Below are 14003 nucleotides of genomic sequence, written 5' to 3'. Positions count from 1 at the left end.
TTCAGTCATTTCATGTTTTAAGATTTGCTGCTCAGAACCACCATAATAAGAGGTGTTATAAGCACCCAATTTAATAGTACTTGATTAAACAACCTCAGATGGATATAGTGATTAGTTGGATCTTCCGCAGGATTATAACTAGAGAAATGAGGTCTTTTTCCCATATCCGAAGCAAGCACCTAACTCATCAGCTATCCAGCAAGACATATGGACTATTGTAGGATACTGTGCGGTACAGGGTGACATTGGAATATGTTGATGGAAGTCTGGTTGAGTTGGTTCCAGTGAGGTACAAGGTGAATCATTGTTCAGCTGAGCGGCCAAATTCCCTGCTGGTAGTCTGTTGAGAATCACTTTGGGATTAACAGTATTTAAGGTGGTAGACACGTCCAACACCTGTATCCACAAGGAGGTGGGCATAAGTGATAGGCCCGAACATAGAGATCTTGATGCCGCATCTTGGTGAGGATCTGGATTGATAGTTCTATAGGAGGTTGTTTTTGGTGATCGTTTCATGGCAACAATATTTTCAATCATTTTTAAGGGGAAAGGAAAGCAGTCCATGGATTAGTATTTTGCTGTGATGTCTGGCTTGACAGAAACCTTCTTCAGTAGGGAAAGGATCTGGCCAGTCTTCCATAGTTAGACGTCTCTAGTGAATCAGTTATTGATGAGGATGGACAGTATATTGAAGGACATGCCAGATAGCCTTGATGGTGGGGGCTGAGAGAATCTCTTCTTTAAAGACGAAGGCCATATGGGTTGTGAGTATGCTGTCAGTTCCTCAAATGTTATCATCTTGAAAGAGGTCCATGTTGGCACGTCCCATGGTGGGGTGGAGAGGATGAATCTGCCGAGCTTGTGCTGTCGATGGTTTGTATGAAATTGTCTCTAAGAAGTCCTTGATTGTGTTGCATTTGTGAGGGATGTATTCAAGGTTCTGTTAGAATGTTGATGAAATGTTTGAAAAGGGCTCTGCTTCTATTGGAATGTTGAAATATCGTTTATGAATAGTAATTTCTCTTGGATATGATGTTGAATGTCCCACATGTGGGGCGGAGAGACTTCAGGCTGATTAGGTGTGGCAGGTGTTGGGATTTTTCCCAGAGTTTTGATTGTTTAATGCTGGATTATAAACTATTACTGAGTTTTTGTGCGCACCATCATTCTCTGGTGGTTCACATCTTCCATGCAGCAAGTGTCTTGGCAGTGTCCATCACGGTGGGTTGAATTTGTTGAGTAAGGTGTTCATCAATGAATTTGATGCAGCTGTTTTGTAACTGGATTAAACTCAATGACAATTTTTTGAAGGATGATGGAGAGTCTTAGTAGATTTGGGTTCACTGTAGTGTGAAGGGAGAATGTGCTGCTGTGTGATAGGTATTGCAGCATAAACTGTCTAGTCCACTAGTCCACTAGTAGAATTGAGAGGACCTGATGTCTGAGCATGAGATTAATACCTGGTTGAGTGTATGGACCTTGTTGGGGTCAGTTATTAACCAGGATTTTGATGTTCAGTTTGTCGAGGATCTAAGAGAAAAACAAGTAAAGGAAAATCTATGTTGGGAGATTGTAGGGTACACAAACAAATAAATAGTAAGAGTGGAGAAATATTGGAATAGAATAGTAAGAAAATGTATGAGACTAGAAAAAAAAAATTAGACTGAAGATATGAGAGTGGAGAGGAACGTCGCAATGCACTCCGGAACACCCAGTGCCATGCCATACCTTCAATGTGCCCTCTTCAGAATTGTGGATGAAATCTGACTCGGGTGAAGTTGGTTTGGTAAAGATTTAATAGCAGCACAGCATGGCAAACACAGAAATGGACAGTAAATGATTTCCAAAACAATCTCGAAGATGTGATACTCTCACCCAGCGTACAACAACTTATATAGGTTTTCTATCCAATTGACTCTAATGCAACAAGCAGATGATTTTGTGGCATTAGAAAGGAAATCACATCTTCCGATTAGTACAGTGGACCTCTGTGAGGTGATGGGCAAGCCTTGGTCTTACAAACTCACTCCTGCTGCATTCATGAGATACCAGCCCAGATGTGCATTCATCATTCAATCAAAATACACACTTATATCACCAAATGTTTGAAGAAGTTTCATCTGATACATAAACATCATCCTGGCAGAATAAGCAAGGTTACATAACTGTGTACTGAGAATGTGGGTAGCTAGCATGGGAGTAAAACTGTAATGCATCGACCTTGGAAGGTTTGGAACCGATGGAAGTACACCTAACATGGATGCTGGAAACTTTGTGTTGCGGTCTATGCATTTTCCAAGATGGCCGTCAGCACGTATTTACGCACAACGCACCAGTGCTCCGATGCGTTGGATCTTAGTACTTTCGTACCTTACCAGCGCTGCGTTGCTGTATATTTCGCTACCTGTTATTGGTTCCTGTCGCTTTACCTCTCTCTTCATTCACTATTTTACACAGAGGTAAACGTACTATTTTGGGTAGTTTTCTTTCTCTTAACGGTTTGATCCCTGTTAATCGCACTTTGAGGTTTGTTCTTAATTCCTCAGCCCCTGTACTTTTCCTTCCTACTATTACCTGGTTTAACTTTCCTTCTGACTTCCGTATCTTTTCTACTCATTCCAATTCTTCCGTCTGGAATTTCTTTTCTCTTGTTAAAGACTTTCTAGTCAAATATTCATCAGTTTGTGGTATCGCTGCCTTGGCGTTCTTCTACCTTCTGACCAGTTTCCTGTGCTTCTATTTGTACCTCTGTACCTTCGATACCACCGGCTACTCGATCAGCTACACCGAAGAAGGAACTGGACTCGCATCTACTCTTCTATCCAACCTGAAGAAGACCATTCACACAGGGTTTTTTCACCCTACGGCTTTTTCCCTGGAACAGCGGGTTGGCTCCTGGGATTTGCTTCCTATCCGGTCACGGTGGCCTCCGGGGAGTCATGCCCGTACTTGCATCAAAGAAGGAGTAAAGAAATCAGAAAGACACGAAAGAAAGAGAAGACGGAACTCCGAGAAGTATTTGACAGAGATTCAGGTGAGGAGGAGTTGGAAAAGGGAGCCAGGGTTGCAAGTTTTGACAGTATACAAAAGCCAAAAGACAAAGAAAATGGCTACTCCAGAACAGGTTCAAGAAATGTGTAATGCCATTCAAGCATTACGAGTCGATATGCAGAATTTACAGGCTGAAAATCAAGCTCTTCGTCAGCAAGTAGCGACTCGAGAGGAAGGAAGAGGTGAACGACTAGGTCCCTGTCTCTTTTAGAGCTCACAGACTCCATGCTGTCTTGCATATATGATCCACCCAAGACACAAAAAAACATGATTTATGGTGACTCTGTGCACTATATGTGTTAGATATGTTGTATTTGATGAATGTCTGCAACAATTATGTTTAACAATCACTCTTTCTTTTTTAATACATTTCTAAAACAAAATGAATGTATTTTGATCTAAAATGTATACTATGAAATAGCAGTATTTCTTGAAAAATTCTAAATGTGTAAAATATGTTTGTGCACCTATTAGCATTAGCAAAATAATAAAAGCATGCTATGATGCACTCTTGAAGGGCTTTTCTTGCTCGTCTTTTTAGAATACCTATGACAGTCAGCCAAATAAAAAAGCCACTGCCATATTTAACATGCGAAAGAATTTAGCCTTTACCAAAACACGTAGGTAAACGGCCCAAAAGGAAGTGGCAGGACGCCTTCCCACTTGTTCCAAGCTTCGTCAGCAAGTATCGACTCAAGAGGAAGGAAGAGGTGAACTACCACCGATGCCCCTGTCCATTAACAAATATGATGGTGACCCTAAGGGAATGAAGGAATTTCTCGACGCTTGTACCATGTATTTCTCTTTCAGAAGGAGAAATTTTGTGTCTGGTAGATCACGTGTTGGATTCCTGATAGCTAACCTAATGGGTAGCGCATTAAAATGGGCAACACCTCTAGTTACCTCTGATGATCCTTCGGTAAATGATTACGACTTATTTGTTCGCAATTTCAAGACTAGGTTTGAAAGACCTGAGGTTCAGTATTCTACATATGAGGCCCTTATGGATGTAAAGCAAGGGAACCAAGACGTACAGACATATATTTCTCACTTCCAAAGTTTGGCAAGCTTAGCAGGATGGCCAGACACTGCGCAACAGACCATATTTCGAAGAGGGTTGCATGAAGATCGCTGCCTTGGCATTCTTCTACCTTCCGACCAGTTTCCTGTGCTTCTATTTGTGCCTCTGTACCTTTGGTACCACCGGCTACTCGATCATCTACACCAAAGAAGGAACTGGACTCGCATCTACTCTTCTATCCAACCTGAAGAAGACCATTCACACAGGGTTTTTTCAGCCTACGGCTTTTTCCCTGGAACAGCGGGTTGGCTCCTGGGATTTGGTTCCTATCCGGTCACGGTGGCCTCCAGGGAGTCACGCCCGTACTTGCATCAAAGAAGGAGTAAAGAAATCAGAAAGACACGAAAGAAAGAGAAAACGGAACTCAGAGAACAATTTGACGGAGATTCAGGTGAGGAGGAGTTGGAAAAGGGAACCAGGGTTGCACGTTTTGACAAAAACACTGATTCAGTGAGCCATGTTTCAAAACTCCATTCTGACAGCAAGAATATAAACGATTCAAAATAGGGTCTCCATATCTATACGAGGCCAGTTCATTGGAAATTATGCCTAGTTCTCTCAAATCAGTATCTTGTTCTAATTTTCATTTTAATTCACGTACAATTGCATCCCTTTTGAAACTTAATTACAAACATCTGTGAAAGCAAAAGAATACTGAAGCCAAATAGGAAGTCCAAACTTTTCTTCAGCAGTTCTGAGCCAATGCTCTCCTAATTTAACACAGTTTCAAAAGATTGGCCCAACCAAAGGTCCAAAACCTATTCCAGCCCTAAACATGCATACTTCAAAACAGTTCCTGTAGGAAGGTTGTCAGCAGGGCATGTAATCACAGAATGGCAATTTCCAAGACCTCTCTGTTCCGAATCGGCTCTTGAGCCTTTCTCAGCAGCTCGGGACTCTTCTCAGCCCTGGGTGCTTTCTTTGTGGCTTGGATAGGAAGCTGTCTCTAAGCCTCTCAGGACGTTGTGTCCACCTTTCTCAAAACCCTCAGCAAGTTTAGGGATCGATCAGTCTTTTTTCCCTTTTTCTCCCTTCTTGGAGGGTTCCTGTCCAGAACTTGTTTTAGAATCTTCTGGCTTTCTCCCTTGTATCAGCACCATTCATTACTGAGGTTATTGGGTCTTGTGTCAAACCTGGCTGTGGCTCTCTCAGCAGAGCTGTCTGCACCATGAGGTTCTTGGATTCCCCTTCTTAGGACAAATTAGGTCCTTTCCTGCCACCTGCAGGTTTTGAAAGATAACCCCCTTCCTCAAGGTCCATATCTGTCAGACAATATCATACTTTACCTCTCATTTGCAGTTGGAGGGTATGGCTTCTCACCCTCCATTTCCCTCAAGGCCTGGGGTTCAGTTTCTGGCCTCTTGTTTCCTGCCAGGCCCTCAGTTGGAGAGATTGTTTCAGTCTTGCAATTATCAGCTTTGTCTACCAGCTTCCAGGCTTAGACCAGCCGTCTGGTGTTCCAGTTGTTGAGACTTCACAGGGTCACTTTGTATCAAGGGTGCTGGGACATCAGGATGTATCTGCTCCAGGTCCTCTCTTCCACTATCTTCCTTTGCAGCCAGGATGCTTGGATGCAACAATGTGTCGCCTCCAAGATTTTCCAATATATGGGCTTTCCTTGCCTCTTTTTAGCTCCAGGGAGGGGCTCTTACCACCCTGTCCCATTCCCTGTTTAATTTCTAACCCAAGTTTCCTATTCGATAATTATGCAATTTTCCCAATTTATTTCATTCTATAGTGGTGCGGTCATAAAAATAGGAGCTCGGTCCATCCCATCCACATGCAGCTCTGCGCTGTTCTACTTTCTCACTAATTGTTCATGGTCATCGGAACAGGGGGACTTAGAGCGGGTCCTCCTCTCTCTTGCCCACTCTGTTGAGGGTCCGCACTCACTGCTTTGATGTCCTGTGGTTGCTGTTTAGCTATATTTCCTACAGCGTCTGAAAGAACCTTGAGTTCTCAGTATTATCCAAAGTTGCCTTCTCCCTCAGGGAGTCTTGTCAATAACAATGATTCTTAAACAGTCGGTTGAGACGCTAAATATTTGGGCAACCGATATGAGTGCATTGTGGGACCCGTTGTATGTCTGTTTTTTTCCAGTCATCATATGGTGAGGCCAGGATGGTCCACACTTTGCAAGGCATAGCAGGCCGGTAGGATCTTGCTCGGCCACAAAATTCCACATCGAGTAGGGGCCAGTACAGCCACATCTTTAGTGGCCTGCTATATGATAATATGCAGGGTGGGTCATTATAGTCCATATTCCTGGTCGGTGACCTGTCCCGCTTCTTGGTTTGGAAAATCTGGTTATTCTATTTCTTATCCATCGAGTGAAAAGAAGTGAGGGAGGGAACAGTGTTTGCAATCCATCAGATTCAAAGCAGATTAGGCAAACTGGTCATTGTAGTTTAAAATCCATAATTAATGCACAGAGTGGCATCACCAATGTTCTACTTATGGTAAAGCTTGCGTATCCTAGTCCGTCCATTGCTAATGTGCCCATCCGCCCATCTACCTTACTCCCTGCTTCCCATTTACAGTATTCTACACACCCCTTATTCAATAAGGCTGTGGAGGTTCAGATGATGGAAGAATCCCTCTTCTAGCCTGGGAAGCCTATCCCTCTTCCGACCCCATGGAACAGAGTGTGGAACCATGCACAGCCTTTTCTAAGATAAGGCAAGAAAACTGTCAACCCCCGGCCATATCTCTTGAGGTCCTCTGAAGCTACTGCAGATAAGCACCGTCAAGTGTGGCGCACTGAAGGCTAATTGTAATATACCCAAACTATACTTAACAAGCCAATTGGAAGTAATTTGATTCCGGATTGGTTCCTATTATCACGTGTTCCGTGTTCCTTCTTAACAGGCGATCCGTAGAACTACCACCAGGAAAATAAAGATTTGTCGCTAGAATTCCCCAATTTACTTAAATGGCAATCGCTGGGCCTGTGAAGCTACTTGGAACATCATGGGGCCATCTGACATTGACACTTGATGTCTGCACTTACCCCTGCACTTGCCACAATCTGGCCGTACTTTTGAGCTATTGTTATTATTTATTCTATTTATTACTGTTGATCCTATGTGTTGCACTGCCCTCACCCCCTGTACTTTTCCCTCCCCCCCTCACCGCCACTTGCGCGATCTCAATGTCACCTGGCCTAGTATGATCTTTGTCTCTGTCTTCCCTCTGTTACCCTCCCTTGCCTCGTCGCGCATTGAAAAACTTGTGTGTAGGCGCGTTATAAATGCCATATCATATCGTATTATATCTCACACTACACAAACAGCCCTCGCATGGGAGGGTAAAATGCTTCCTCCTTTCTATGACAGTTTACCAACATAGGCCAGTCACTGCTGTGGCACACAAGTATTAGAATCAGCCCTCAGGTTCTGATAATACTGGCCTCTGAACTAAGGGATTGTCCTTCTACAGAAACACAATGAGAGCCAAGGCCAGTCTAATGAGGCCAGCACTTCCTAGTGGTGTCCTGTCAAAATGGGGAACATTTCCCCAAAATGCAAACATCTTGGGGGAACTTAAAGGGCAGGTGGAATCTCACACATTATGAATATTAGACAAAAGAGGTTTGGCAGTCTATGTAGGGAGCCCAAACATGAAGAATGGATTACACAGGATGGGAGAAAACAGGCATTATGCAAAGAACCCAGAACAAAAGAAGGACAGGGGAAGCACAGGCCGAGGGGGAGTAGAAGTTAAGTTGGCTCGCAGCCATCACAGGTAGGCCATGAGGGAGTATGGAGAGAAGCAGAGAACAGGACAGACTGAGCTGTAGATAGAATGAGAGAGAGAGAGAAGTAGGGAAAGGGGGATGGAGGGGTAGTAGAAGTTAAGTTGGGTCACAGCCATCACAGGTAGGCCATGAGGGAGTATGGAGAGAAGCAGAGAACAGGACAGACTGAGCTGTAGAGAGAGAGAGGGAGAGAGAAGTAGGGAAAGGGGGAAGGCAATGTAGCAATATTTCAAACTTCTCTTTACCAAACTCAGATGCAAGGGGTGCATCAGAGAATATGCGACCACGGGCGTTACTGTCTACAGATAGTGTTTGCAAGATGGCGTCCGTGGCAGATGAGTTTATATGTTCTCCGCACACAGTCAGCGGAGCAGTAAAGAGGAGAGAACCATGGTTGAGATTCCAATGGCCCAGTTGCAGATGGTTTCTACTGGATACAGTTGGGATGCATTGTTCTTTGGACATTGGTCTCTCATATGTAATAATGCAGCCCCTACCACCATCCACTGCGGAGTGCCTCAGGGATCGTGTCCTGCTCTTACCCTCTACAACCTATTCACGAAGCCACTCTTCGACAAACTGGACTCACTCGGCATAGCCTACACGAATTATGCCGATGATACGCAGGTACTTCTCCCTCTTACTGGCTCAATATGACCAGGTGTCATGGGTACCCACTCTGCCACCCCTTCTCCCCACCCGGCCACCCCATCCCAGGTATGTCACTGCTCTTGGAACATGTTTTTATGTTTTTTCTTCATCCTTGGTAAGCCACTAAGATTTATGTAACTATGATTCCCTGTAACCAGCAAGTATCTCTGTAAGTTTTTCTGCTTCTGCTGTAACCGCAAACATGTATGTTTCCTCTGTGACCAGCAAGTATGCTAATAAATAAATAAATAAATAAATATGATCAGGGAAAGAAACAAGTGACCAGGGCTAAAGTCGAGGGTGCACGCGGTTCCCCCACTTTGTTCAGAGGGTGGACTCAGTCCCCCCAGGCTAAAATGAGAAACACTGAAGGCTTCCTTGAATTTATGAATTAAAGGCGACCTTGGGGATGACCTTGGAGATCGAACTGCAGTGGTCAGGTTTGCAGGCCGGACACTTAACCACTGCACTATATAAAGTGATGTAAAATAACAAACAACTAAAGGTGAAATATCTCATTTCGGTTATGCATGTTCCAAGGAAAACATTTGTATTTGTTCTTGGAGTTTAAATCATGCATACCTTTTTAACATTTTCAAAAACACTATTAGAAGAAAATATCCTCTCTTGGTTTTGTGAATGTGTTAATTTTACGAAAGGCAAATGCCAGTAGTCCTGTGCAATTTGCGTGGTTATGCAAAGCCAATTTAATGAAATGAGCATATTTCACCTTGATATGCTCATTTCTGCCGATGTCACAACCCATTGCGTTTGTTGATGAGTCCCGTCACTTTTATTTTTAGGACTTGACCCCTGCAAGTGACATTCTACTATTTAAAGGAAATCCGACTGAAACCATTAAAGCCCAATAACCAGTTCCAAAATCTAACTGGAATCCATGGCCTTTTCTCCAAAGCAGTTCAGTATCAGCCCAAAATCTCATATCCCAGCAACTGGAGGAAGCAGAAACCTCTAAAGCTGGAGAACCTGAATTTCCAGCGAGCCTTATGTAGACGAGTGCCCATGCAACCGAGCTGGGTGGTCACTGAGCCACGAGTGATGCCATCTATGGGCCTTATTACGGCTTTGGCGGTCGCCATGCCGCTATTGGCGGCATGGCTGCCACCAAAACCGGGTCCAGGTCCCCTGAATGGGGAATTACCGGGCCATTCCGAGTTTGGAGGGCCCGGACCTTCCCCATTCCCATTTGAGCCCCCATAGGTCTCAATGGGAATGGGTGCAGGGAGCTAACAACGGGCCGATTACGACCGGCCCGTTGTTAGCTCCCTGGTCCCCTCACGGGACCCGGTAAGGATGCCTGGTTTTACTAGACGTCCTTACCGAGTCCTGCGAGGGGACCTCGTAATTTTGCGGAATGGGTTTAACAGGTCCGCCTCCATTAGCGGAGCCTGTTAACCAATTCCGCAAATCTTGTAATGAGGCCCAATGTGTTTACAACTATGTGTAATACTGCATTTAGCCACTCTGAGTCTGCTTTAGAAACTGAGTGCCAGGACTGTTCTTCTTTGCTGGATCTGTCGCCATACAGCATGGTTCTGTGGACACCTGTAGACCTCCTCAAGATAGAGGCTGTTGGCGCTAGAGCTGGCAGGGCCTCTAATGAGGGAAATGTTAGGCTTGCAGTCTTTCTAGCTAGCCCTTCCCTGGCCCTTACATATCTGTGCCTATACCTTTACATTGCAGCCGCTGCCTGTTTGGCTCCTCTGCTCCAGTGCTCACAGAGGTCTTCCCCATGCTTTCCGTGCTACCCGTGCGCCAGTGAGTTAGTCATCCCACAGAGTTCCATCCATGGCTGTGCATATTTCCCTAGGCTAGCTAGCTTAGGCCCCCCAGTTTGTTCCATCTCTGGCTGTGTAGCAACCGGTGGCACTGAGATTATCGTCTGTGGCTGTGTGGCACCATGTGGCACTGGGATTATTTTATGTGGCTGTGTGGCACCCTGTGACATTGGGGTTTTATTCAGTGGCTGTGCTGTGTAGTACGCAGTGGCACTGGGGTTATCTTCTGTTGTTGTGGCACTGGGGTTATCTGCTGTGGCTGTGTAGCACACTGTGGCACTGGGGCTATCTTCTGTGTAGCACCCTGTGGCACTGGGGTTATCTTCTGTGGCTGTGTGGCACCCTGTGGCACTGGGGTTATCTTCTGAGGCTGTGTAGCACCCTGTTGCACTGGGGTTATCTTCTGTGACTGTGTAGCACCCTGTGGCACTGGGGTTATCTTCTGTGATTGTGGCACTAGGGTTATCTGCTGTGGCTGTGTAGCATGCTGTGGCACTGGGGCTATCTTCTGTGTAGCACCCTGTGGCACTGGGGTTATCTTCTGTGGTTGTGGCACTGGGGTTATCTGCTGTGACTGTGTAGCACACTGTGGCACTGGGGCTATCTTCTGTGAAGCACCCTGTGGCACTGGGGTTATCTTCTGTGGCTGGGTGGCACCCTGTGGCACTGGGCCTATCTTCTGTGGCTGTGTGGCACCCTGTGGCACTGGGGTTATCTTCTGAGGCTGTGTAGCACCCTGTGGCACTGGGGTTATCTTCTGTGACTGTGTAGCACCCTGTGGCACTGGGGTTATCTTCTGTGATTGTGGCACTAGGGTTATCTGCTGTGGCTGTGTAGCATGCTGTGGCACTGGGGCTATCTTCTGTGTAGCACCCTGTGGCACTGGGGTTATCTTCTGTGGTTGTGGCACTGGGGTTATCTGCTGTGGCTGTGTAGCACACTGTGGCACTGGGGCTATCTTCTGTGTAGCACCCTGTGGCACTGGGGTCGTCTTCTGTGATTGTGGCACTAGGGTTATCTGCTGTGGCTGTGTAGCATGCTGTGGCACTGGGGTTATCTTCTGTGACTGTGTAGCACCCTGTGGCACTGGGGTTATCTTCTGTGATTGTGGCACTAGGGTTATCTGCTGTGGCTGTGTAGCATGCTGTGGCACTGGGGCTATCTTCTGTGTAGCACCCTGTGGCACTGGGGTTATCTTCTGTGGTTGTGGCACTGGGGTTATCTGCTGTGGCTGTGTAGCACACTGTGGCACTGGGGCTATCTTCTGTGTAGCACCCTGTGGCACTGGGGTCGTCTTCTGTGATTGTGGCACTAGGGTTATCTGCTGTGGCTGTGTAGCATGCTGTGGCACTGGGGCTATCTTCTGTGTAGCACCCTGTGGCACTGGGGTTATCTTCTGTGGTTGTGGCACTGGGGTTATCTGCTGTGGCTGTGTAGCACACTGTGGCACTGGGGCTATCTTCTGTGTAGCACCCGGTGGCACTGGGGTTATCTTCTGTGGCTGTGTGGCACCCTGTGGCATTGGGGTTATCGTCTGTGGCTGTGTGGCACCCTGTGGCACTGGGTGTATCTTCTGTGGCTATGTAGCACCCTGTGGCACTGGGGTTATCTTCAGTGGCTGTGCGGCACCCTGTGGCACTGGGTGTATCTTCTGTGGCTGTGTAGCACCATGTGGCACTTGGGTTTTTTTACACAGAGATTGTAGACTCTCTGCTTAGCCTCTCCTCTGTAAAACAACTGAGTCTGACTATATTATACCTTAATCTGCCAATAGAGGGCCCGGAGAATGAGCTTTAGAATTAAACATAGCCCGATTCAACCTCCATAGGACAGCAGGTATTACTACACCTCGTTGCCCCTAACCAAGGGCACAACCCCACATTGCTAAAAATGTCCTTTGAAACCGACTGTGCCTCAGCAGCCAAAGGAACTCGTCCACTTAAAGCCTGTGCACATTGTGTCCCCTTGCAGATATCAACGAGTGCCGTGGAAGCATGAAAGTCCAATGTGGGCCCAACGCTGGTTGCACGAACACACAGGGAGGTTACTATTGCTCCTGTGCAAGTGGATACCAGCCACAGAACGGAAAAGAGAGATTCAAGGATCAGAGTGAGGAGAATTGCACCGGTAAGTCCTCCACCAGCATGAAGGGAAGCCCCCAGATTCCGTTCGGAGAGACATTATCGAAAATATCATTTATTAGCAGCAGTCGCGTGTTTTGGTGTCGCACCGCACTGTTGGGGTTCTCCTAATGTCATGTCAGCATTTACAATTTCATTGAAAAGCAAAAGAGATATGTTGCACAAAAGAGCATATTAAAGTTGGTATATGTTGCATCAATGTACATATCTAGAAGCAGAAAAGAACTGGAAGCCCAGCGCTTGTAAACTATAATTTGGTGCACATAGGATTATACGGCGCTGGCTGCGGGTGGATGTTTGTGGAGCCTCTGCTTGCTGTTCCACGAAACTAAACAATTAAATTACAGAGATACAACCACACTGGCCCCAATATTGTTTTAATTAGGATTTGAACAGGCGAAGAAACTTCTGAACCAGCCGACACGTGTTTCGAGCACTGCTCTTTCTCAAGGCTTGTGTTCCCGTTGGTAAAGAATCCACCGTAGGACCATTACAAAAGAAGTGCGGGTGATTACTCAGTAGCTTATTCTATAAATCTTCGCGATTGCGCTGATTGTATGAACTGCCATTCAGCCGTGGCGTCTGTGGTTAGCTGGTTCATGTATTTAATTGATTATTTATAACTATGTACGTCAGAGATCCGCAGTACACCGAGAGTTAGATAGCAGAGAATATAAGGGTGGATGATGGGAAATAGTGGTGTGTCCTGGAAGTGCCACCCTCTGAGGTGGGAGAGTTTCTGGGGAAGTGCAGTCACTGGAGGGTTCCACAATTTGGTGCCAAGAAGCAAGAAGGCTCGGCCTGCTTCTGATTTCTGCTTGACTTTGGGGGTGTCATCAGCTGACGTCAGCTTTTTATGTGCGTGTCCGGAGTGAATCTGGAAGTTAGGATTTCCAGGTCTGCACTGTGTATGGCAGGGGCTCCAGATGTTTAGAAGCACAGCTCCCATCTTCTCAACCAACCTAGTCAATGGTGCGGGTTCATGAGAGCCACACACATCTGGGGAGTTGCATGCTTTAGGGCTTTGTGTTCAGTTCACGCTGCTGTCATTTTTCTTTGTTTTACTACAAGCCACTAACAGAGTTTAGTCTGGTAAGATGTGTTCTTGGCAACAGAAGAGAGGCTGCTGAAGTTGGAACTCATTTAAGACATAAGTGAGGACCATTCTGGCTGTTTGTAACATTAGCACCTTGGCAGATATTGTGTTGTGTAGCTTTTTATTGTTTGGGCATCACGAATGTACACCCTGCACAAATATTACCCTGCCCAAATAAAACACCATTATGGTCTAATTACCATAATTACAATGGGGATGGGCAATACCAGCTGGTAACCATCCTGGTGCCCTTGTTATGTGGGACTTGTGAGCCCGCCACCATGATAGTTATTGGGCAAGTTTTTGTTTTGTCTTAAGAATGCATGTTGTGTTCAAGCTCACTAATAAGCTCATCATGAGTTATTCAGAGGCTTACGGACAGGGCACATTTGCATTCCTAGATTTCTGATAACAAAATTTGCAATCA

General features: G+C 45.8%; 1 protein-coding gene across 6 annotated transcripts in view; it reads left to right on the top strand.

Moving 5' to 3' along the window:
• Positions 1-14003, top strand: part of ADGRE5 (adhesion G protein-coupled receptor E5) — a 532637-nt gene that overhangs the window by 232100 nt on the left and 286534 nt on the right. For all 6 annotated transcript variants that reach the window (XM_069603969.1, XM_069603966.1, XM_069603968.1 and 3 more), the window contains exon 4: positions 12311-12466. In XM_069603969.1, coding sequence (XP_069460070.1) covers positions 12311-12466 — 156 coding nt within the window. The remainder of the gene's footprint in view (positions 1-12310; positions 12467-14003) is intronic.

This window comes from Ambystoma mexicanum, chromosome 3q, assembly GCF_040938575.1.
Source record: "Ambystoma mexicanum isolate Mex_15411 chromosome 3q, UKY_AmexF1_1, whole genome shotgun sequence".
NCBI lineage: Eukaryota > Metazoa > Chordata > Amphibia > Caudata > Ambystomatidae > Ambystoma > Ambystoma mexicanum.
The sequence above is the reverse complement of the archived record's forward strand: the minus strand, read 5'-3'. Positions and strand labels throughout refer to the sequence as shown.